A 27,114-nucleotide genomic window follows, 5' to 3' on the forward strand; every position below is an offset into this window, starting at 1 on the left:
TTAGTAAAAATGAAATGAAATATATTAAAAATTACATAAACTAATTATAAACTAAAGGGTGGTTAAAATTTCAAGGGCCGATGTTGATTTTGAATAAAACACAAACTATTTAGGAAATTATTGTAATTTTATTTTATTATGATATATTGGTATTACTCAATTATGTATGAAAGAAAATATCGGCCAAATGGGCGCCGCGACCTCGGTGGCACACCATCATCCGATGGTCTAAATTTCGATGGCGCTGAGGCATAATGGAGGTTCAATGCCGTTAATGTGCCGAATTATCTCATCCTTTAGCTCTTGAATTGTTGCTGGCTTATCGACGTACACCTTTTCTTTCAAATAACCCCAAAGAAAAAAGTCCAACGGTGTCAAATCATATGATCTTGGCGGCCAATTGACATCGCCATTACGTGAGATAACGCGGCCATCGAATTTGTTGCGCAAAAGAGCCATTGTTTCGTTAGCTGTGTGGCAAGTGGCACCGTCCTGCTGAAACCACATATCGTCCACATCCATATCATCAACATCTTCCAATTCGGGCCATAAAAAGTTCGTTATCATCTCACGATAGCGAACACCACACTGGTAGAAAAAGTTTCGTTAATACGATGAATTTCTACGTTGTATTAACGAAATTCTTCATTAAAAGTCAGCCAACGTAGCATTTCGTTAGAACAACGTAATTTTACGTTATATTTACGAAACCATTTATGGAATACATTTCGTAGTATTAACGAATAATTACGTTGCTATTACGTAGCCTTTTCGTTGTATTAACGAATATTATTCGTTGTATGAATGAAATGTATTCATTGTATGGATGCAGCTTATACGTTGTATGAACGAAAATAATTCATTGTATGAACCCAGTTTTTTCATTGTATGAATGAAAGGCGAACGTTGTATAAATGAACACAAACGTTATATTAATGAAACCCAACCAATTATTACATATGAATGTAGTCATTGGTAGTGTATTATTTTTTGTTAAGATCTTTGAAATATGATTTATATACACTAGGAAATAATATTTATTGATAAATTAAGTAATTTAATAATCATATATTGTGACTTTCACTTAAGAAAAAAAGCCCTTTATGTATTTCTTAGACCAAATGATAATCGTATCGCCGTGTCCATTTATCCAATTGTTTTGCAATTGTTCCGCCTTCTTCATCTGAAAGATCACTTCCCCCGGGGCATTTTCACTAAAGATTAAAAATTTATACTAAATTTCTTGCGAATATACAAAAAACACCAATTTAACTTACCCACCATCTATGTTTATTATTCACAACGAAACTGTAATGAGCCTGTGCACTCTTCAGCGAAAAGAACGTAAATGTTGTTAAGGTTTGCCCATCAGACAAGTTTTCTGTTGAACTTTTTACCGTTTGTTTTTCAAGACGCACACGCAAACATGTGCTTATTGCCATGCTTACATGTGTATGTACAAATTACATAGACGCTACAGACGTATTAGAGAGAGAGAGAGAGGGTATGGAGAGACGTTTTAGATAGAGAGGCAGAAATACTCAAACTCCCATTCGTATTATTAATGAACATATTTCATTAATATGACGAAATATGACAATTTAAAATTTATTTTTTAACGATCCATATCATTATATTAACGATCGCTTTCGTTTTACAAATGAAATTTTCAATTCCAGTTTCGGAGTATATAAAACGACTATTTTAAAGGCTAAAAGTTTCCAAAAGTTACTCTCTATGTGCAAATGATTATAATAATTCCATCTTGGAAAAATGTTTATTCTAATTCTTGACAAAATTACAAAGTTAATATTCGTAATATTAACGAAACGTGTTTCATTAATATAACGAAAAACCAAAACACAAAATTGTCTTTTAACGATTGATTTCGTTGTATTAACGATCACTTTCGTTCTTATAACGAAACATTTCGTAATATTAACGAAAAATAATCAACGACGCCCGTTCGTTAATAGTACGAAACATTTTTCTACCAGTGCATTCACAGTAAATGCCTGACCGGCCTCATTTTGGAAAAAAATACGGCCCGATGATGCCGCCAGCCCATAAACCGCACCAAACAGTCACTCTTTGTGGGTGCATTGGCAATCACTCTTGGATTCTCATTCGCCCAAATGCGGCAATTCTGTTTATTGACGAATCCACTGAGGTGAAAATTGATCATCCACTGTTGTCATTTCTTGGAACCATTTAACACGTTGTTGGATTGTGTATCTCTCCATGGTTCAAATTGAGTAAGTCTGAAATAGAGAAATGTCAAATAAAATTCGGAAAAAAACTTGGCGTTTAGGCGTGGTTCAAATTCAACATCGGCCCTTACAATTTAACCATCCTTTATTTCACTTTTAAATTAATTAAGAAAATTTTGAATATTAAATTTTTCTTTTTATTTGGTTAAATAATATTAACTATATTAAAAATAACATAATTAGTTTTCAACATATCATTATACCATGTACCACTCTGTCGAATAGGGTATTATAATTTTATTTTTCAATAAATTTTTGTATTAAATCAATATCAAATACCGAATTTTTCATAAATTTATTGCAATTTTATTTGGTTTAATAAAAATAATGAAATATATTAAAAATAATATAATTAGTTTTAAACACCTCAAGTCTGTGCAACAGGGTATTATTTATTTAATATTTATTTTAATAACCTGCACAACAAGAATTCATTCTTATAATTACAGTACAGGCATTTAGTATCCACCAATAACATCCTTATATTATATAAATGAAAATAAAATGATTTGAACATAAAAATAGAAATTAAATTAAATATTACAATTAGTTTGTTTGAGTTAAAAAGAAAACAAAAACGAAAAAAAATAAATTTTATAAATAAATTTAAATAAATACATAAATAGAAAAATAAAGATAAATTACAATTAATACAAAACATAAATAAAACTAATTTTAATTTACTATAGTTATTGTACATTTGAATAATGACCCAATAAACGTTTTTTTTTTTTTAATTGCATTGTTTTGCTTGTCAATTGAATGTCGTGGGGTAATATATTCCAGAGGCGTACTGCATTTATGTAGAAATGCCAATCTGAAACATGACTTTGATACCGAATTGGAACAATAATGTTTCCCCTACTAGGCTTAGCAAACCGTATTCTATCATATTATAATTTTATTTTTAAATTAATTTTTTTTCAATAGATCATTAAGAATTTTTGTAATATTAACTTTTCCAAAAAAGTATTTCAATTTTATTTGGTTAAATAACATGAAGTATATTAAAAATACCATTCAGTGGAGTAGGGTTTTATAAGTTTTTATATGCATTTATATCGTTAACGTAGTTTAATTAAAATTTTATTTATTTAACTTTATCTTTCGCATAAACATTTTGGCCCATATATAATATTTTTCTTTTTAGTTGTACATTATTTTTTTTTTTAATATTTTTCATAGTGTAAGTTTTGCTTTAGAACATCACAGGAAAGTTTATTAAGCAGCATTAAGTAAAGCTTATTTATTTTTCCCATAGCTGTTGTTTCTTACTTAAGAGTATACTACTACTAGTTTCTTCATACATTCTTCATTCGTTACGCCTTTGTCACGACAGCCCCTAAAGTTGGCCAACAAAAGAAAGTCTTAATACAAAGGAGGGCGAATGAAAACAAAAACAAACAAAACAAAGCTAAGAAAAGGAAAGGAAACATGACAAAAACAGGCACTCAGTTAATTGAAATTGATTTATGAGTGAAAATGAAATTTATTAAATTGTCTGTATTTAGGGGTAATAAAGGGTGATTTGTTAAGAGCTTGATAACTTTTTTTAAAAAAAAAAACGCATAAAATTTGCAAAATCTCATCGGTTCTTTATTTGAAACGTTAGATTGGTCCATGACATTTACTTTTTGAAGATAATTTCATTTAAATGTTGACCGCGGCTGCGTCTTAGGTGGTCCATTCGGAAAGTCCAATTTTGGGCAACTTTTTCGAGCATTTCGGCCGGAATAGCCCGACTTTCTTCGGAAATGTTGTCTTCCAAAGCTGGAATAGTTGCTGGCTTATTTCTGTAGACTTTAGACTTGACGTAGCCCCACAAAAAATAGTCTAAAGGCGTCAAATCGCATGATCTTGGTGGCCAACTTACCGGTCCATTTCTTGAGATGAATTGTTCTCCGAAGTTTTCCCTCAAAATGGCCATAGAATCGCGAGCTGTGTGGCATGTAGCGCCATCTTGTTGAAACCACATGTCAACCAAGTTCAGTTCTTCCATTTTTGGCAACAAAAAGTTTGTTAGCATCGAACGATAGCGATCGCCATTCACCGTAACGTTGCGTCCAACAGCATCTTTGAAAAAATACGGTCCAATGATTCCACCAGCGTACAAACCACACCAAACAGTGCATTTTTCGGGATGCATGGGCAGTTCTTGAACGGCTTCTGGTTGCTCTTCACTCCAAATGCGGCAATTTTGCTTATTTACGTAGCCATTCAACCAGAAATGAGCCTCATCGCTGAACAAAATTTGTCGATAAAAAAGCGGATTTTCTGCCAACTTTTCTAGGGCCCATTCACTGAAAATTCGACGTTGTGGCAGATCGTAAGTCTATTCATGATGAAATGTCAAAGCATACTGAGCATCTTTCTCTTTGACACCATGTCTGAAATCCCACGTGATCTGTCAAATACTAATGCATGAAAATCCTAACCTCAAAAGAATCACCCTTTACTAGCGGAAAAGTTTTCCCATCCTGCGTGTTGAACAATTTTCAACATCAATGATGTGAAATAACATGATAAATACACTCCCGAGGGATGTTGTTCTTCATACGTACTTACGAAGTTATAAAGTAAAAGTTTTTACGAGGTGAAATATAAAATAAATGCTAATGCATTTTAAAATTATCAAAATGAAACGCCTGAGAATATGCTACAGAGATTAGCTTACAGAAAACCTTAATGTAAAACTAATAAAAAAAAACTTGGTACATTAAGTTTCAATAATGTCAATTCCGATCGATGGATTGCTAATGTCGCAAACAATATTCCACAATTTTCAAACCAAAATTCTACAGTTCACGCCATTTGGAGAGCACTTTCATTTTTTCCCGCCAACAAGGAAATTAAACTCTTCGCAATAAGCAAGTTTTCTTATCCCTTAATTTCTCACTAGTTGTAACTTTGGTTATGACACATTAAATACCAAATAATTTCCATATAACCCACACTTTCGCTTTCGTTTAAATGTTGTTTATCATCTTTTAAATCCCTTGAAATTCTTTGATCTCTTTAGGAAAAATGCCAAATAAAAGAGCCAAAGTTGGAAACTTCGTATTTAACCCATTTTTGTTTCAAATCACACCAAACTAGCACTAATCTCTCTTCATTACAATCCTATTTGTTTCACTAACCCAAGTGCTAGGAAAGGACCTTTTCCACGACAAAACAAAAAATATCTAACTAAACTTGTCAAAAGGGTCTATTAACATTCTAGAAGCAAGTTGCTGGAGTAAAGGAAATATCATAAAATTAGCCTTAAAGCTCCAGATGGGTAAAGGTGAATAATAAAAGAAAAGAAAACGGGGATATTTTTCCAGCAAAGTTGTAGAAAATTTGCTTTATGTCCTTTATCAACAGTCTTGCCATGCCAATGAGAGTAAACATGAGACCATTTCATGAGAATTACGAGGGACGAAAAAGTTCCTGCGAGGTAACCAGTGTAAGCGAAAAAGGTCAAAGTAAGCTAAACTTTCTAAGACAATTAAATTTGCATAATAAGGATATTTTTAGATGAAACAAAAAGGGCTTTTAATACCGCTCAGGGACAACATTTTAACAAACTTACGCCCTCTAATATATATGTATTGGAAAAGTATGTCAAAATCTAAGACCATAATATAGTCAAAGGCATTACTGAAGTTTAGATCGCAAATATTTAAAGCAAAACTGGTGCAAAAAAAACGCAAACTCAATTCATGTTGTTCATTGTTGTGACATTTTTCTATCCAATGGATTAAGACATCAAAGAACTTTTGGGGACACAACAAAAAAAATTTTTCAAATGGCTTGGGGGTGCACTTTGATACTTTGCAAGTTCTTAAAGTTGTTTGGTGTATAATATAGTGGAATATAATTTTACTTATTTGGGATCAAAGGATGTTAAACATTTAATTTTTGTGATTTTTAAAATGGTATCTATTAAAACAATGTTAATTAAATTCGAAATAAAGGCTTTTAACCAATCTATCTGAAATTTATTGACCAATCCTAATCAAATTGCAATCTTATACGTATCATATCCACAAAACTGAAAACTTATTTATCTTCGTGAAGATAAATCTCTATACAAAAGCCCTTAAGTAAAACCAAAATCTTTTTTGTCTTTTGTCCATTTGTCTTCTGTGTAAAAATTGGAGGATCTAACTTGGAGGATATGATTAGATCTCAAAATTGGCCCCATCAGATCTAAGCAGATATACCCAGATATTATGAGATATAATTATATATAATTCCATATATGACGAAACCTAAGTTCAGATCTAGGGTTATATAATTACATTTAACACATTCGATCTAGGCCAGTATTGAGATCTGATCTAATTCCATAGTAATCAGATATAATTAGATCTTGCCAATTTTCGGATCAACTCATATCTAATCATATCCAATATGAGATTTTTTGACGTGAATTTTTAATTGTTTATTGCATTATGAATTGGAAAGAGAAAAAATATAAATGCCTATTTATTAAGATCTTTATTATAAAAACAAATTATAATAACTGCACTGAAAAAAATATTGTCGTGAGGTCAAAGATTTCGTGTCTTTAAAATACGAATGCAAATTTTGCTTAGCATAGAAAACGCATTTCTCTAATATAAAGTTTTTTTTCCTTGTCCAAAAGTCGATAAACTTTTCAATGAAGTCGTATTGTACTTATAATTAAGTGATTTGAATTAAAAATGGGTATCATAACATGAAAGAAAAAATATTTGGACTAAGGTCAACTTGACTTTAACAATTCAGAAATATTCTTTAAATTTAATGAAATTGTCTTTAAATTAGTTGTCTTTTTGTATCCTTACTACAAAGCAAAAAATCGTTCAAATATAGCACATGTTTTTCAAAACTTTATTTTAAAGAAGTTTTTTACTTGAAACATTGCATAATTTCTACTGGAAGTCGAGTCTTAATTTGGAAAATGAAGTTGTCGTTAACTCGTTTTTAAAGGACTTTGATAGCATATGAAGAAAAAAAGATGAGAAAGCGAAAAATTAAAATTTGCTTCCTAGAAGTAAGTACACAAAACCCAAATTTAAAAGAGAATTGTGTCTTAAAAGTATCCTTACTTGTATTCTCCGCTTCTTTGGCTCAGAATCAATACCAAATTTTTTAAAGTAAAGACAAAATCTTTGGAACCGGGCATGCTTTTTTTTCAGTGTGTATAACAAAAAAGCAACTGGCTATAGGCTTGAAAGTATAAATAAGACAAGTAGTGATATAAGAAAATATCCAATGGTTCAGTACAATACAAGGCCGACCATACGATAAGAGCGAATTAACTTAAAGCAGTGGCTTTAAGTTAATTCATTCATTCACATTCAGAGAAGGAATATAATCACCCCAAATATTCTGTTACTTTTTCACGGGTCGCAAAAATATTATTTCTCGTCATTTGGTACTTGCTGAAATCAGTTCCATAACTTCCGAGAAAATAACTTAGTTGTTATATTCCTTTGAAAAAGTAACAACAGGACAGGCACCGTGGTGCAATGGTTAACATACCCTCGACCCTGCATACACAGGGTCGTGGGTTCAAACCCAGTTTCGACCAAACACCTAAATGTTTTTAGCAGAGGATTGTCCCCTCTCAGTAATGCTCGTAACATTTCTGAGTGTTTCAAAGCTTGTCTGAGTGGTTTCGCTGCAATGGAACGCCGTTCGGACTCGGCTACAAAAAGTAGAGGTGTGCACGTGAGTAATATTGTGCTCACGCTCACGCACACTCACGACGGAGTAATCTTATTCACGCACACTCACGCACGATATTTTTTGGTAGGACTCACGGTCACGCACGCTCACGAAAAGAAAATTTATACTCACGCACACTCACGCACGAAAATCTTTTAAATGTCATGACTCACGAAATATATCGTGACTCACGAAAAATGTCGTGACTCACGAAAAACTTCGTGACTAACGAATAATTTTATGAGTGATTTACCTATAGAACCTGACTGAAAACATGAGTATGGTTAAAATCGAGTGCGTTATAAAACTCTTACCACGTAGGATGTTACTAAAATTATAAATGAATTCAACTCGTAAGCATTTTATATTCGTAAGCGGGATTATTTTCGTGAGCGTGTTTTTCCGAAATTCGTTACTCTCGCACACTCACGAAGATATTATTTTCGTGACTCACGCTCACGCACGACATTTGGTTGGTTAATCACGCTCACGCACACTCACGCCGTTGCCGTCAGCGTGACTCACGACTCACGCGTGAGTCACGAAAATGTTCGTGAGTCACGACACTTTCGTGTCACGTGCACACCTCTAACAAAAAGCACTCAGTGATAGAAAGAAATTCACCACTGTGGTATCACAATAGTCTAAGTGAGCCTGAAATATCGGGCTGCCACTATACCTAACCTACAATCCTATGAAAAAAAGTAACATCATGCTTTTAATACATGTTTGGGGTGATGATATTCCTTTTCTGCGTGTATAACATCTACCGGCAACAATAAGATGTAACCCCACATACAAAAAAAAAATTAAAGAAAACTTCAAGCCTACTTTTGTCATATAAATTCATTTGATAAACTTTCAATAAATTGTTTTGCATATGGGCAATAATCTTTAATCTTTGGGAAACTGAGTCGAGGAATGATTGTCCAAACTAACTGAATTTGAATTGAACAATTTAGTATGACTGTCTATAGACATATAAAAAAATGTACCTCTCCGCATTTTCTATCCCTTCAAATGTGGCCGCAGTAATAAAAATATTATTTTTATTTGACATGCATTTGTAAAAAAATAGAAATAAAAATAAAATCTTCCCAGTCAATCAAATCGAATTTCATTGACCTGTGTAATTGAGCAATTTTCCCGATGATCATCTCCTGCCATTCAAATATTTATATTTGCGCTACAATTTATGCACGAAATGTTTATCTCCTCTCAAGTGTATCAATATGATTTCATTTCAAGTCGTTTCTTTGCCATTGCTTCACGATTTCGTTTTTTGACCGAACTTCATAGACTTTTTGTATGGCAAGACACAGGTAATGGTGTTTGTGAGGAAGGTATTCAATACTGTATTGGATGACACAATTTTAGTGTCATAACCAAGTTAAGTTGAGCATTGCCAGGCTAAGCACGTTCCAGTTTTTTTCACATTTTCTATTCTCAACCTCAACATGAGATTGAGTCAGAGATCTGGAAGGTTCATACGGAGGGAAAAAGCAACTCCTAAGTTATTCTAACGTAGGAAAGTAAAGAAAGAAGACGATCAACTTTAACAGTCATAGCACCGTCAGCACCATACACAGTAAAAATGGGAAACGCTTTCCATTTTGTTTTTCTTTTTTTTTTTTTTAATAACAACAACAGATGACACAATATGTCATAGTCTGTCATTGGAAGAACACTTTCAATTTTCAGCTTCTTTAAGAAGCAAGAACAAATGTTGTCCCCTGGAGCAGAAGAACTCAAAAAAGGATAAACATAACATGCAATGACCTGAAAAGCGATAGTGTTGGAATGCCTTCTGGAGCATGAAAGAAAACAAAAAATAGGAAAACAGTCACGTTGCACAACAAAGAATCTCAACGTAACACCACTCCTTTTGCTCTGGCAAATGTTAAGCACTTTGTTCGCCCATGACATTTAACCGCCGCTCAACATCTAGGCTGACAAAGATGTTGGTTTCCTTTAGCTATCCTTGACCAAACGATGAGTGTGTGATATGAAGCTTGTGAGGAAACGGAAAACAAGCAAACCAAATAAAAACAGCAAAAATAACGGCCGTGACAGCAAAATAATTTCCGCTGTTAGCATTTTCAGAGGAAACTGTGCGAATACAATTTCATTTTTCCCTTCAATTTTTGGTCATTTTCATTTAACACTATTTTTAAGAATTTTTTCTCGAAAAATGGAAACAATAATTGAGTAGCTAAATACGTTCGAAGTGAAGTTCGTAGTCTCTCCACCTTTTTAATCAGTTAATTTAGTACACTGAAAAAAAAAACAGTGAAGCAACCATGAAGGAAAATTTTAACCCTCTAATGCCCCAATTTTTTGCCAGCTGATTAAATTTTCAATGTTAACGACACAAAAGCAAGCGAACTAAGCAAGAAAAATTTATATCGTAGAATTCAGCATATGCTGCAAAGCCTCTTGAATAGTTTCAAATAAGTTTTCTTTTTATTTTGCCTATTTTTGTTGTCTTAAGGTGTGTTTTACTAAAAGCTTCCTTATAAAATGAAGCCCGCCTAAAGGCGGGCTTGGGCTTTAGAGGGTTAATTTTAGAAAAATGAGTTTAATTTTAGAAAAATTTAACTAAACTGTATTATAAACGCAGATGACACGCCGATTTCACAAAAAATGAGCAAATATTTAAATTGCAAGATGTATCCATTATTGGTAAAAATTAAAAATTTTAAGAAATTTTGCCACACATAAAATCTCTTTTTTCTATAATTGTTTCAAATCAGTGGTCATGGTATTTACTTACATATAAGCAAAATAAAAATAATCATTAGTAGTTTGCTTAAGTTTGGATTTAGACATTACCATTGAGTATAGGGCATATACTAATATCAAGAACCAAATTTCAACCGGACCAGATGACATTTACTACTCCAAGAAGCTCCGGAGGATAAATCTGGGGATCTGTTAATAGGGGCCGATAGACGATACGGACCAATTGTTGCAAATTTTAACCGGATCGGATGAAAATTACTTTTCCAAGAGGCACAACAAATCAAATCTGTGTGTAGGTTTATATTGTGGCTATACCTAAGGTTCGATATGGCCCATTTGCAATATTGTCCGACCTACATTAATAACAACCACTTGTGCAAAGTTTCAAGTTGATAACTGGTTTCGTTCAGAAATTAGCGTGATTTCAACAGACGGACGGACATCGCTAAATCGACTCAGAATTTCACCACCACCCAGAATATATTCACTTTATGGGACCTGAGACCAATATTTCGCTGTATCCAATGACGGAGATAAATAAAAGATTACTTACAATATAAATATAAGACTAATGATACAATATTCATATAATGTATCAATTATAATTTAAATAAGAATTTGTTTATAAAACAATCTACAACAATAGTGGAAAATACATTTCAATTTAAACAATATTTAACATTGCATGTCCTAGTTTTAGTTTATACAACAACATCAAGAACAAACAAATTTGAAAACTTTGTTAACTCCAAAAATATTCTATATATATTTTTTTAACTCCAACTCCTCATAAATCAGTGTGCTTAATATACTTGAAAATGCTGAAGATTTAAACATAAACTATCCGAAAAACAATAATCCCTTGAAAATGTTATTATTTTGTTCTTACTTTAAAAATTTCTTTCTTTTTTCAGTGTCTAAATGTGTAGAACCCCCCCTATTAAAAATAAAATCCCTCCAAAAATAAAACCACCACAAACCCCAAGAATAAAACAAACTCTACCAACCTCACCTCCCACAATCCAAAGAGTAATAAATGGTAGTTTTATTATGTTAAGACTCAATATGTTTACGTGTGTGTGAGTGTCTTAATGTGCTGTTACCCCCCAAAAGCCTATCACCCCGATAACACATAAAAGCGAACTTTCAAATCGAAAGCTCTTGGAATTGAAAGTTCAAAGGTAACATCAGAAAGCGAAAGAGGTTTTTGAATTGGGCTTGCATGCGGCAGATGTTTGTGTACTGGACGCTTTAAGCTGACGCTGCTGCCCCGAAGAAAGCTTTTTGAGGCTAGAGGACAACATTGTGGTATTATAAACGACCGTTGGCTGTGACGAAGCACAATTATGCGCCATGCCAAAACTGAGGCATTACATGTCTATGGATCAACCATCCGCGACCACAATAAGGAAAAAGTTAGAGCGAATTTTTTGTTATTTTTACAAAAAAAAAACATAAATAAAATGCATTAAATTTTAAATATAATAGTACAAAACTTTCTCTTGTATATACACAATTATTTCTTGTTTTATTTATGTTATATTGCATGGTCCTTCATTCATCTGTATATAATTCCTTCATCTGTAAATAAGTCATTCATTTGCATGCAGCCTAGTGTTCATAAAATGACATTGTTGTACGAAATCATAGTAACGTATAGTGAATATCACAAATTAAAAGCTCATTGTAGATGGCGCTGAACACAAGGAAAATACTTCAACGTTTTCCCCATCCCTCTACTAATAATGTATTCTTTGTATCAGCCATGACTTTCAAACTGTAAGAAAAACCCATGACATCTATGAGAGGATTTTACAATTCTCTTCTCTTATTCCATAACATAGATTTAACTGTTAAGCAAACGTTTACTGTTTACTATTTAGTACACTTTATTTTAATTTTAACTTTTTTTTCAAAAGCTTTCTTCTTGATTTCTAATGAATATTTAGGTTTTCAACCAATTTTCTGCACAAACGAAAAGTTTTTCTTTTTACATTTTTCGAATTTTCATAACATTTTCTTTATATAGACTATAGCGAAAAAAAATATCTAAATGTAAAAAAAAAATATTGAGAAAATATTAAAATATTTTAATATGAAGAAATTTAAAAAATATGAAGACAAGAAGAGTTCTAATTAAAAAAACAAGTATATACAGTTCGGCCGATCCAAATCATAAATACCCCCATGGATCACAAATACCAATTTTCTTTGAGCAAATCTCAATGGATTACATGATAATATACAAAGGTGGATAGGATGAAACATCCTCCGTCAGAAAGGTGTGTCCAAATTGTAATGCTAACGAAGTTAAATTAAAATTTTGCACATATGGAGACTCCATTAGATTCTGGATCTATACGAACCCTTTTTGAACAGCCATAAATAGTACTTTATTAAAATTGAGCCACCAAAATTTTTTCATTGTCACAACGAATATTTTTCATTACGACAACGAAAATGTTCATTAATAATATGAAATGTTTCGTTATTTAAAGAAAACTCGTTATAATAACGAAAAGTTTCATTGTGATTATGAAATGGTTTCATTAACTCAATTTTAATGAACCGTGTAAGCATTCAAGAAAACTAGAATTGCGTATATGTTATAGGTACTTTCAGTTAATGTGGTATCACAATGGAATGAATAGTCTAAGTGAGCCTTAATGAAATTGGGCTGCCACTTTAACCTAACCTAAGCGTTCAAGAAAATCACATGAAATAATGTCTTTTGGAAATGTTCAAAAGATGAACCGATAAAACCTGCGAACTTGACCTACTTGTAAACAAATAACTAATATGTGCCAAGTTTCAGCACAATTGCTTAATAATTGTCCGTGATTACAACGGACAGACATGGTTAGATCGTCTTAATGTACAATTGGGATTTTTTTTGTCTACTTTCAGACACTTTGGACGGTATTTGCACTTTTTATGCCCCGAAAAATCTAAATAGGGAATCGGTCTATAAGGTGGTAGCTACATTAAAACTAACTTGACCTGCTTGCAAACCAAAATTGAATCTGTGTCTAATTTCAATACGAACATTTTATAATTGAAGACTGTTGCATAATTACACCAAACAGACGGACGGAGATAGTTAGATCGTCCTAGAATATCGCGTATATCATATCAAGAATATATACTTTACACTAATAGAAAAAGTTTAGTTATATTAACGAAATATGTCATCAAAAGTGAGCCAATGAAACAAATTAGTTAATACAACGAAATTTTTCATTAATATGATGAACTTTCTGTTACTCAGCGTAACATTTCGTACTATTAACGAATATTTTCATTTTTTGAATGAAAATGTTATATCAATGAAATATTTTCGTTGGCTCAATTTTAATGAAGTTTTCTTTGTGTGTATATGATCGGAAATTGGGAGCCACCGTGGTGCAATGGTTAGCATGCCCGCCTTGCATACACAAGGTCGTGGGTTCGATTCCTGCTACGACCGAACACCAAAAAGTTTTTCAGCGGTGGATTATCCCACCTCAGTAATGCTGGTGACATTTCTGAGGGTTTCAAAGCTTCTCTAAGTGGTTTCACTGAAACGTGGAACGCCGTTCGGACTCGGCTATAAAAAGGAGGTCCCTTGTCATTGAGCTTAACATGGAATCGGGCAGCACTCAGTGATAAGAGAGAAGTTCACCACTGTGGTATCACAATGGACTGAATAGTCTAAGTGAGCCTGATACATCGGGCTGCCACATAACCTAACCTAACCTATGATCGGAAATTCGATATATTTCGAATGAATTGATGAACTTATTACACCCTCACCCTATGGTGTACCCACTACCATGGATCGTGTTCAATTCCTTGACGATGTCATGGTTGCTTGTACTATGGTCCTTATCAATCTCTTTCTTAATTTCATCGACTTTTTCAACGACAGACCGACCGAATCTCCATAAACTGTACAACTTCCACTGCTGGTCTTAGTGGCATTATTTCCTTTTTTATAAATAAAATTTCAATATATAGTGAATTTCTTCTTCATGTTCACTCCTTTTCGAACAGCTGCAACCTTTATTTCAAGTTCTACCATGCACAAAACAAGACATAGACAAAAAATTTATAGACATCTCAAATCGATTCACAGGGCAGTTGTTTCTATGCACACCATAGATGGCGCTTTTTCTTCTGCAAAAAAAATATTTCTTGTCTGGTTTGTTTATTGTATTCTTTGGAAAAGGCCAGGTTGTGGAAAATTTATATACTTTTAGAAATTTTGCGATGTTTTCAAAAGACGGAAAACAAATTCAAGACAAATTGAAAATTATTGTTTTACAGAAGAAAAGGTGCGATTTACGATGTTCAGACAAACAACAGCGCTGTGAATTGATTTAAAGATGTCAACGACATCTATTGACAATATACTAAAATACTTTTGTGGAAAAATACCCAATATTGCATCATATGTAAATTTAAAACCTTAAACTTTCTTATCATCAGCTTTTGCATGAATATTAATAGTCGTTCTTAACTCATACTCTTTCCGAAAGCATATAACAATGACTAACTCCCTTTCATCCAAAAAACATTCATGAAATAATTCTACACATTTTGAAAATATTAGCATGTCTCATCATAGCTTTTTCTTATTTTCTTCCAATAATTTTGTTATAGGACGATGACAGCAATATGCTTCGTCTGCAACCTGCCTATAATGTCCCATCAAGTGGGACTGGTGTGGTCAGGTGGCAATGGATGGGATGATCTTGTCAGAGAGCAGGTAATTATGGTCGTCCCTCTTGATATTGTTTTCCAACACAGTAGAATAAACAACAATGTTTCTCTTACAGCTGGAGGAGTCAACGATACGACAACGATTGGGTGGACGCAGGGACTCGGCTGCTCAAATCAACACACCTCCTAGTACCTCCCCGCCACCAGGTAAGCTTGCAGAGGAACCAAGTTAATTGGAATTGTATACCAAGTCCAGCTTTCTTCTGACAGCTTTTAATAGGATCATAATTCCATTATTCTCAAGACATCCCTTTTACAAGTCTGCATTTTCTTTTGATTTCTTCTTACGTAGGTTTGCAACGCCGGCGCCGCAGTTCTTTGGCTCAACTCACCGATTTACTACGCGAATGGAGTGGTGGAGTCAAACATCAAAGTACCCAACCTCAACGAACAACAAAGGCACCACTCAATCGTCGTGAAACTCTAGCTGATTTAGCCCGCAGCTTGCCTTGGCGGACCACAACCACAGATGCATCCACAAATGTGGGAGGTGCAAACTATGTGGCACCTCGCAAGAGACGTGAGTCAAGTGCCGATGCGGGCTTAAGAAGTGCACGTCCTCGACGAGATTCGAATACCACTGAATTTGTGCGACATTGGAATAGACGTGAGAGTACAGCTGATGAGCCAACCATGGTCTCGGTTTCAGTGGTGGTGGAAACATCCAAAGGGGTAAGTATGATAATGCCACCATAACCAACTATTGACTCAGACATAAATATATAAATCCGATTGTGTGTGCTCTTCTTACATCTAATTCTCCTTTCCTCTCTTGTAAATATCAATTTTTGTACATATATCGTCTCCCCTCATTTGATGTTGTCCCCAAGAGCTCTCGTCGTGATTCGGGCGAAAGTAACAATTCCAACCGACGAGACAGTTCCATCGGCCGTATTATTACACCATCAACGACACCACCCCCTCCACCTCGTATTGGAGTCAGTGCTGTGAAACGAGACTCACTGGCCGCTCCTGAATTTCCCAACTTCCGTTATGAACAACGCCCTTCCACAAGTTCGGCCGGTTCCGATTCAATTCAATATTTTTCTACTTCTTCCCACAATCAGGTTGATTCCAGCTGCCAAGCCCTGCCACCGCCTACTATAATCACCAGTTCCGTAACGCCACCAGCCACTAGTCCAACAGCACCGAAAGGTAGACGTGATTCCACGACACAGTGTGGACGTGTAAATCGTCGTGATTCTAAGACGGGCATAAGTCCAGAGAGAGCTCCTCGCCTACAGCGTTTACAGAGACAAGCTACGGCCTTCGACGAAAGCTGTCTGCCTGGTGGTAGTCGGCGAGGTTCCCAGCCTGCCCTTAGTCCGGATCCCCCTGAGGAGGGCCAGCGACGCAGCTCGCGGCGTGATTCTCTAAGTCCTGATAGTGCTTCACGGGGTCGTCGAGACTCAAGGACCCATTTGTCACCCGATCGCAGTCATGAGCGTGAGGGTAGTCCCCATCGCCGACATGCCTTGCGACGCCAAAGTTCTTCTGCGGCGCGTAGTTCAAGATCCCCAGATTCCACCAGTATATGTTCGTCACGTGATGCCAGTCCGTGTGGAAGAGCTCCACCACTACCAGTATCAGAGAATGCCTCAGGCAGACCTGCCATTCGTCGTCAATCAACAACGGAAGAGATTCTAATTTCTAGAGGGTTTCGGCGTCAATCGACCACAGAGGAAATGATTCGTTGCCGAAATTTTCGTCGTCAAAGTTCGCAGAGCGACGATGTGTGCCGGTAAGTGGAGAAAAAAGTTTCGAAAATTCATCTTAATAACGATTGGTTCTCTTTTCAGTTATCGCGGACGAAGAGATTCAAGTGCCCAAATAATTGATGGCACCATTGGAACCATGACTGTAGAGACCACAAGTACCTTTTTCGATTCTAGTACTCAAACTGGTAAGTGTTGATAAATAAGTGTTGATAAATAAGTGTTGATAAATGTTGACGATGTTTTTCTACGATAAATTGAGCAATGTCTTCTATGGAGTAGTGCTAGTCATTGAGAACAATTAAATAGGGAACATATTTTTGATTTTTTAGGTCTTTAAAACATTTATGAATGAGAATCTTAATACCAAAGGAAAAATTCGAGAATAAACCATTCATTTGAAAATCTTGAAAATCACCTTTATATAATTTCCAGAGCTTGAAACTTTTGTAAAAGGAATATAAAATTTATTCCTATAAAAAGATTACAGTGCACTCGCGGTAACGTAAACGCCGCATAACGTGAACACGCTTTTTCATACACTAACTACTCCGTGACGCTGAAATGCATGAAATTTGACGTTAAAAGCAGATTCACAATGCCAAGTGCAATTTCAAATACACATTTTTTAGTGATCTAATTTGGTTTTTTTATTGAATTTTAATTATTAATTTAAATTGCTTTATACTTCCATACCCACTGATATTTTCCCCATCTCTTTTTTTTAATCTTTTCATGAAACTAAATTAAGTTTTTAATATTACGTATAACAAAAATAAAAGACTATCACGCTAGAACGCGTAAACCTACCGAATATGTTCTGAAATTCGCTGAAGTTCGCTAACGTGAACTCGAATAGATCCCTATTGATTTTGGAAGAAATCGGTTCAGATTTAGATATAGCTCCCATATATATATTTCGCCCGATATGGACTTATATGGCCCCAGAAGCCAGAGTTTTACCCTAATTTGCTTAAAATTTTGCACAAGAAGAACAATTAGTACACTGAAAAAAATATTGTCGTGAGGTCAAAGATTTCATGTCTTTAAAATACGAATGCAAATTTTGCTTAGCATAGAAGACGCATTTCTCTAGTATAAAGTTTTTTTCCTTGACCAAAGGTCGATAAACTTTTCAATGAAGTCGTATTGTCCTTATAATCAAGTGATTTGATTTAAAAATGGATATCATAACATGAAAGAAAAAATGTTTGGGCTAAGGTCAACTTGACTTTAATAATTTAGAAAAAATCTTTAAATTTAATGAAATTGTCTTTAAATTTGTTGTTTTTTTGCATCTTGACTACAAAGCAAAAAATCGTTCAAATATAGGACATGTTTTTCAACACTTTATTTTAAAGACGTTTATTACTTGAAACATATCATAATTTCTACTGGAAGTCAAGTCTTAATTTGGAAAATAAAGTTGTCGTTAACTCGTTTTTAAGGGACTTTGATAGCATATGAAGAAAAAAAGCTGAAAAAGCGAAAAATTAAAATTTGCTTCCTAGAAGCAAGTACACAAAACCCAAATTTAAAAGAGAATTGTGCCTTAGAAGTATCCTTACTTGTATTCTCCGCTTCTTTGGCTCGGAATCAATACCAAATTTTTTAAAGTAAAGACAAAATCTTTGGAACCGGGTATGCTTTTTTTTCAGTGTACTATAGTCAAGTGTGTCAAATTTTATTGAAATCGGTTCAGATTTAGATATAGCTCCCATATATATCTTTCGCCCGATATGGACTAATACGGTCCCAGAAGCCAGAGTTTTAAAAAGATTACAGTGCACTCGCGGTAACGTAAACGCCGCATAACGTGAACACGCTTTTTCATAAACTAACTACTCCGTGACGCTGAAATGCATGAAATTTGACGTTAAAAGCAGATTCACAATGCCAAGTGCAATTTCAAATACACATTTTTTAGTGATCTAATTTGGTTTTTTTATTGAATTTTAATTATTAATTTAAATTGCTTTATACTTCCATACCCACTGATATTTTCCCCATCTCTTTTTTTTAATCTTTTCATGAAACTAAATTAAGTTTTTAATATTACGAATAACAAAAATAAAAGACTATCACGCTAGAACGCGTAAACTCGAATAGATCCCTATTGATTTTGGAAGAAATCGGTTCAGATTTAGATATAGCTCCCATATATATATTTCGCCCGATATGGACTTATATGGCCCCAGAAGCCAGAGTTTTACCCTAATTTGCTTAAAATTTTGCACAAGAAGAACAATTAGTACTATAGTCAAGTGTGTCAAATTTTATTGAAATCGGTTCAGATTTAGATATAGCTCCCATATATATCTTTCGCCCGATATGGACTAATACGGTCCCAGAAGCCAGAGTTTTACCCCAATTTGGCTGAAATTTTGCACAGGGAGTAGAATTGGCATTGTAGCTATGCGTGCCAAATTTGGTTGAAATCGGTTCAGATTTAGATATAGCTCCCATATATAGATTTCGCCCGATTTACACTCATATGACCACAGAGGCCAATTTTTTGGTCCGATTTAGTTGAAATTTTGCACAGGGAGTAGAATTAGCATTGTTGCTATGCGAGCCAAATTTGGTTGAAAACGATTCAGATTTAGATATAGCTCCCATATATAGCTTTCGCCCGATTTACACTCATATGACCACAGAGGCCAATTTTTAACTCCGATTTAGTTGAAATTTTGCACAGGGAGTAGAATTAGCATTGTTGCTATGCGTGCCAAATTTGGTTGAAATCGGTTCAGATTTAGATATATCTCCCATATATAGCTTTCGCGGAATTTACACTCATATGACCACAGAGGCCAATTTTTAACTCCGATTTAGTTGAAATTAGCATTGTTGCTATGCGTGCCAAATTTGGTTGAAATCGGTTCAGATTTAGATATAGCTCCCATATATATGTTTTTCTGATTTCGACAAAAATGGTCAAAATACCAACATTTTCCTTGTAAAATCGCCACTGCTTGCTAACATTGTGTTCCACCCAAGAGCATTAGCCGACTTAAATTTTGAGTCTATAGATTTTGTAGAAGTCTATCAAATTCTGTCCAGATCGAGTGGTCAAAATACCAACATTTTCCTTGTAAAATCGCCACTGCTTGCTAACATTGTGTTCCACCCAAGAGCATTAGCCGACTTAAATTTTGAGTCTATAGATTTTGTAGAAGTCTATCAAATTCTGTCCAGATCGAGTGATATTTAAATGTATGTATTTGGGACAAACCTTTATATATAGCCCCTAACACATTTGACGGATGTGATATGCTATCGAAAATTTAGATCTACAAAGTGGTGCAGGGTATAATATAGTCGGCACCGCCAGACTTTAGACTTTCCTTACTTGTTTATATTTAAATTAGTATTAAATACTATTGTATCTTCAATTTTCTTTTTGACGTACTCTATATGAATAAAAATTATTTTCGTCAAGAGTTTAAATTTTAACAGATTATTTATAGTGAATGAAGTATTTTTGGAAAAAAAAAACAAATTTTAAATTATCTCTACTATATTTTATAAGAGATATTTGTAAGCTACACTAATATCCGATGGCTGAAATTAAAAAAAAGTAAATCAAGAGACCTCACGAAAATTCCGGTGAACATGACGAGTAGAACACCAAGATTGTGAAATTGATTCACATTCACGTGGTACATGAGAACTTGGGCCATTGTTTATATTTTATTGACTCGCGATATTTGTTATTAGTAAAACCTTTTTTCTCTGCAATTATAAATTGTCTATGCATATTAAATCCATGTTATAATGTGCCACCAATATTCTTAGCAGCTTATGAACATAAGAAGTTTATATATTTCCCTTAGAGATTCATTTGAATTGCAATATATTTCCTTCATATTTTCATTAGATTCCGTTTATTCCCGCTCTCCATTATTTAGGATTTCCTATTTGCACTATCTTGAATGCCAGTGAAAATCCTAAAACGAAACGCAAACATATTGCAAGAACTTTTCCATTTGTTTTCATTATATTTAGTTTTCCTTTACGTTTAACGTTTCATTTATATCCTGCCACTAGCTCATCATTGTCATCGTCATCATCGTTGCTCTGGTTCTTCATGTTGGGCATTGGCCTTTTTTCTTTTTAGTTTACTGCAGAACATTAACTGCAAACGAAGCTTGCAATTTAAAACTTTTCATTATGACCAACAATGGGAAGAAGCAACAACAAAAATAAGTTAAAGAATTAAGTTAAGATCGGCAAGGATGGAAATAAGATGTATTATAGTATACCAAGTACATGTTCACATAGGAAGAACTCTACAATTATTAAAGGAAAAAAATTTAGAAAAAGATACATTTAAACCTAAATATCGAGTGGACTATGGACCCATTTTCATGAAGCTCCGTCAGAGCAAGGTCAGTTAACTAACTTCTAAACGAATTACGGAATTACGGATATGTATGAAAATCAGCTACATATATACTCAGACGTAAGTAATGAACTCAAGTAGCAAAAATCCTCAGTTAAACTGGTTAAGAGTTAAAGCCAAACGGAGCTACTTTAAAATGGCCGTTAGTATACTAAGAAGAAAAATATTAGGTATAGTGGCAGCCCGTTATTTTATGATCACTTATGGTGAGTTCGATTCGGAAAACATTCTCGAAATTGATTGCAAAATATGAGGACACTGTCATAGAGTTTGAACAGGATTCAAACTCTATCCCTCACAATATTATAAATTAACAATAACTTTGGAATGACACTAACATTTGGGCAAAAATACAATGAGGCAAAAAAGTAGAGTAACACCAAGGTAACATATTTTTTGCGAAACGAAAATGTTCTTAGACTATTCAGTCCATTGAGATACCACATGTGATGTACTTCTCTCTTACCAATGAGTGCTGCCTGATTCTACGTTTAGCTCAATGACAAGGGACATCCTTACTATAGCCAAGTCCGTACGCCATTTCATATTACGGTGAAACCACTTAGATATGTCCCCAAATATCACCAGAATTACTGAGAGGTCGTAACTAGGATTGAACCATGACCATTTATGTGCAAATGAAATGCTTGAAATATCGGCCAATTATGAACCCTTTCTTTAAATATTATTGACATTATCCTATCATGTGGATCAGTAAAGTCATGTAAATAAATACAATCACCTTGTGGCTTAAGCTTCGAGTTGGATCACAAACCCTATTCCAATTTTAAATATCAACATAACGGATATGCCATCATATAGGGTAAAACAAATAAGCTTAGCTAAAGAACAACATGTGAAACTCACTGACACAAGCGAATTTCGTTGAGAACAGAAACTTGGGTAAATTTCTATTAAGAAATTGCAACCAACTTTTTCTCTTTTAGAAAATTACAAATTTCTGCAAATGAGTATGTGGGGTGGCGTGTAAGAAAATTTCTTTGTTATTCCATTTTGTTATCACAAATAAAAAATCGCTCAATTTCAGTTCACCATAGACAATTTTACATTCCCTTTTAAATGAACATACACAAAGAGAATAGATTAGAAAAAAATCCTGACTATGGGAAGTGGAATTGTATTTTCGTAGAAATTTCTTTATTTATGTTTTCGCAAAATTAGTTTTATGACTAGCTGAAAATAAGTAGTATAAATAACGTTGAATGGAATTAAATTAAACCAAATCAAATTGACTTCCTCAACAAAATGATGCATAATTTCAATTAAATTTAATTTAATTAAGTTCGTTGCAATCGAATTGTAATACACTACCATAATATGATGTTACTAAATTAAATTAAGGTCGAGCTTCGTACAAAGCTTGGCCTTAACTTAATATAAATCGCTCATACGTTGCTTCAAATTACAAAATAAATAAAACCAAAAAAGTCGATTTTTCGAAAAAATTTCAATGGCAAACGTTTAAGTGTATGATTTATAGATCATACAACTTAATTTTTTTTTTATAAAAAACCCAAATTTTCTTCAGTGTAGTGTTTCTTAAATATTTATAAAACTTTTGTCCTAGTTCAGAAGTGCCACTGGCAATACCTCCATCTCCAGGCCGATGGATGCACCAACAAGCACTTAAGCAGCAATTAATTTGTTAAGGACACTTGTTTAACTTGCATCTGTTTTTCTTCATCTGAGCTTTCGAATGTTTGCCTTTGATGTCATCTTCTCAAGACGGCTATTAAAATAGACTAAAAATGCAAGAGAGCCAGAGGACAAATATTAATGCAGGACAACAACCAAAAGATGATGGGACACCTGCATACAATTGCCAACAGGTGTTTCTTCGTTATTTTTTTTTTTTAATTGTGTCATTGTTTGCTTTAAGATTTGAAGTACAAGGAATGTTAGAATAGAAAAGCTTTTCTGAAAATTTATTTAAAAAATAACAACAAATTTTATGAAAAAAATATTATTTGGTATGCAACAGAACGATTTGATGCCTCATATATATAATATATTTATGTGACATTTATATAGCATACATGTACACTAACAAAATATGTACGTGATATTAAAGATTATGCAAGAGCTTAATATTGAAGAAAGGCGAGAAAAGCCACGATAGCTTTGTACTCGTGCAAAAAGGCAATAGGAAAAAAGTGGGGACTAAAACCCGAAAATTGTGCATCGGCTATACACGGCAGTGGTTAGACCAAACAGTCAGCTGCAACAACGGCTGTGCGGTTGCGCGAGCTATCGCTGTGGTCGGAAAAAGGTTACGGTCACAGTTCGGTCCTCAAAATAATGCCAGATGTGCCTAACGAAACCACTTTTCGAAACCACTTTTCGACAAAAAGTTACCGGGGAACTGCGAAGCAGATGAGTTTGCAAGGCTAGGAATTCCAGGGGAACTAGAATCTGTTGGCATGTCTTTGCCTACTTGCAAGCTCTTACTGCGTGAGAAGGCTACTGTATAAGCTGTCATGATGCGGAGGAAAAGGAATCAATTAAACACCTCTTGTGTGAGTGTCCTGCATTTTGTGTAAGGCGTAAGCGAATTTTGGGGCATATAGCTTTAGATTACTGGCGGACCTGGAAAACAGTCTGGTTATGTTTTTGGAACAATCTGGTTGGTTCAACAAAAGAAAATAATAGAGAAGGTTCAGCGGTTAAAACTAGAAGTGCCCATATGTAATAGATACTTTTAGTTAAATGTGGTATCACAATGGACTGAATAGTCTAACTCTTCAAATATAGGTTGACTTATTTTGAGGATTTTTTATCTTTGGTTTAAAGTCTTTTTTGGAATTAAGATTTTTTTTATTTGAAGTATCCGTTATAATTTGGATTTGTAAAATTGCATTTGTTTGTACATGAATAGCATTATAGATATACGGCGAAAAGAGACAATTCGATAAATGAGATCTGTATCCTAATTTTGATTTTATTGATCGAAGATTTACAGCCAGATAGATCGGTGTCTTTATTTTAAGGGAGCCGCATCTTTGGCTCACAATCAAAACCAAAATCATTAAGGGAATATCAAAAACTTTGGATCCAAGTAAACTTTTTTTTAGTGTATACAAAAACTTATCTTTCATTTTGGTGTCCTACAGAGTAGCAACGAATTCCTCCGAATTTCGAAATAGTAAGGCTGGATTCATAGGCTCAATATTTGATGCCAATAATTTTTTCTATATTTTTTATTAAGTTTTTCTTTTATGATAAGGTCGATTATCGTAAATGATAATTAAATACCAAATATGGTCAGCAAAATTCCTTTGTTCTAAAGGCTTATTGTAAAAATCTCATATTTAGTTCAATTTTCCCATGGTTATCTTTTTAAAACACGTGTTACATTTAAGCATTCTGAATAATCAGTCTTCATCAGCTACTGCTTTAGACAGAAAAAGAGCACTCTATCAAATACAGTGAACAATTCAATAAATCCAGACTAAATTCAGACATACGTTTTCTTCAAAAATGGATACTAAAAATTAAAAAAAAAAAATTAAATCGTTTTTCAATCCCGTCTATTTATACTGAATTACTAGGTTGACAATCTAGTTGACCGAATTTGAAGAAGCTTTTATTCCAACAATCACGAGTATCACCCTGTGTGGCGCCATTCACAATTTCTCATTTTAAATTTGCTTTGACATTTGAACTTGAGTAACTGACGTCCATTGGTGATGCTTTTATTCAGGACTTTCTATGACCACAACACAATAACACTACTGACACACATTGATGCACTCCACAAAGCAAAAACGACTACAAGAAATCCCAACAAAAATAGGTTACGACAGAGAAGAGACAGAAGCAGAAGAGAAATGTCCGTGGCAAATGGGATAGGAAACAAAAACAAGCATATGTAGCTAGACGAATGAGAGGAAATGGAAAATCAGGTGAAAATGCGCGCGCAACAATCATTGACTAATTTGACAGTTAACTGAGAGTCACAAAAAAAGGACAAAAACCCACGCACCAAAAACAATAGCCAAGAGAGCAAGTCTTATAAGAAGAGAACACTTTGTTTGTTATTTGAAAGTAATGCTCAGATTAAGTATCTGGCAATTTTGACAGGATACGAGATGTGTCAATGACAGATAGTCCAACAAAACGGGAAGAAGCAGATTTGCCAACGAAATAAGGACTCCAATGACTTTTGACTATGGACTTCATGAATCAGTTGTTAAACAAAACGCGTACCATTAACATTGCAGAGCTAACAAATCGAAGCCAAAGAAAAAAAAACATAACCAGCCAAGAGAAAAATACAAAAAAAAAATCTTAAGAAGAAATCTAGAAAAAAATAAAATTTAAAGCAAAGAAGAGAAGAGAATAATCATAAACACCATTTTAAGGCTAACAAATTAAAAAAAAACCAAGCCATCAAGTGCAAGCAATTAAAAATATATTTTGAAAACTCCATAAAGTATGCTTTAGTTTTTTTGGCGTAGCCTGTTGTTGTCTTATCCATAGCCCCCTGTGTTTGCTGGTTAACAAGTGATTCTGTTGGTACATATAGTCTCACAAATTGCAAGAGCAAGTGAATGTGAAAGTTTTTTTTTGTGCGAAGCATACAACAAAAACAACAAAGCAAATAACTACAATATACTAATAGCAACACAACAACAATTGGCCTAACGTAAAATCCACAGCCAGGCGTGTCACAAGCCATTGAAACAAAGCATATAGTCAGGCGCCAATTTTTCACACACCTTTAGTGCAAATTAACAGAAAATTACAACAACCAAAGGATATCAGAGAAATTTGTTGGTGATACCAGCAGAAGTGTTTTAGTGTGGTATTTTTGAAAAAATTTCGACAAAATTTCTCAAAATTACGAAACCATCAAAATTGCGGATTTTACAAAGCATGCGCCGTTTAAAATTCGTACGTATTTTTTAATAACACAAAAATCAAGAATAAAAATGTAACTATTTTTATTCATTCTTAAAGGTGTCTGATTAATTTTTTTTTTGTATACGCTAATAAAAATCATAGCAAATTTTTTGTTTTCCAACATTGTATCCCAGGACCTTGACTGTTGCTTGCTCAATGAAGGCATACAAAAACCCCCTACCGATTCATGAATGAATTCTGCTTTACTCAGAGAATATATAGTCGGGTGTATACACCAATAGATATGAATGTGATGATACTCCAACGAAGAAAAATGAATGAATGTCCTTTAATAGCTGTGCTCTTCATTGTGCTTCCTAAGGCTTGTCTAACAGCTTGTAGAAAAATGCAGGGGACATTGTAGATTACAGGGAGAAGGAAGCTCAAGTTTTTACCCAAGGTTTTGCTAAGGCTGTGACAATTTTCTGAAAGCCTGAGTGTATGTGTCTGTGCGAGTGGGGATTTGTATATGTTCGTAGAATGGTTTGCTATTAACAAACTAAAATCTTTATCCCTCTCCCCCCCAAAAGCAGTACGAAAACTCAAACCATCCACACCATAAGATATGCAACAGTTTGCTACATGGCCACGAACAATATTT

At 34.0% G+C, this 27,114-nt stretch overlaps 1 protein-coding gene across 2 annotated transcripts in view; it reads left to right on the forward strand.

The window, feature by feature from the left end:
* The first annotated feature begins 12,062 nt into the window (after positions 1–12,062).
* rsh (Rap GTPase activating protein radish) overlaps positions 12,063–27,114 on the forward strand; it is a 119,690-nt gene continuing 104,638 nt past the window's right edge. For both annotated transcript variants that reach the window (XM_075300041.1, XM_075300040.1), the window contains exons 1-6: positions 12,063–12,124; positions 15,351–15,456; positions 15,527–15,617; positions 15,763–16,142; positions 16,301–17,211; positions 17,270–17,373. In XM_075300041.1, coding sequence (XP_075156156.1) covers positions 12,063–12,124; positions 15,351–15,456; positions 15,527–15,617; positions 15,763–16,142; positions 16,301–17,211; positions 17,270–17,373 — 1,654 coding nt within the window. The remainder of the gene's footprint in view (positions 12,125–15,350; positions 15,457–15,526; positions 15,618–15,762; positions 16,143–16,300; positions 17,212–17,269; positions 17,374–27,114) is intronic.

Source organism: Haematobia irritans, chromosome 3 (genome assembly GCF_050003625.1).
Source record: "Haematobia irritans isolate KBUSLIRL chromosome 3, ASM5000362v1, whole genome shotgun sequence".
NCBI classification, from domain to species: domain Eukaryota; kingdom Metazoa; phylum Arthropoda; class Insecta; order Diptera; family Muscidae; genus Haematobia; species Haematobia irritans.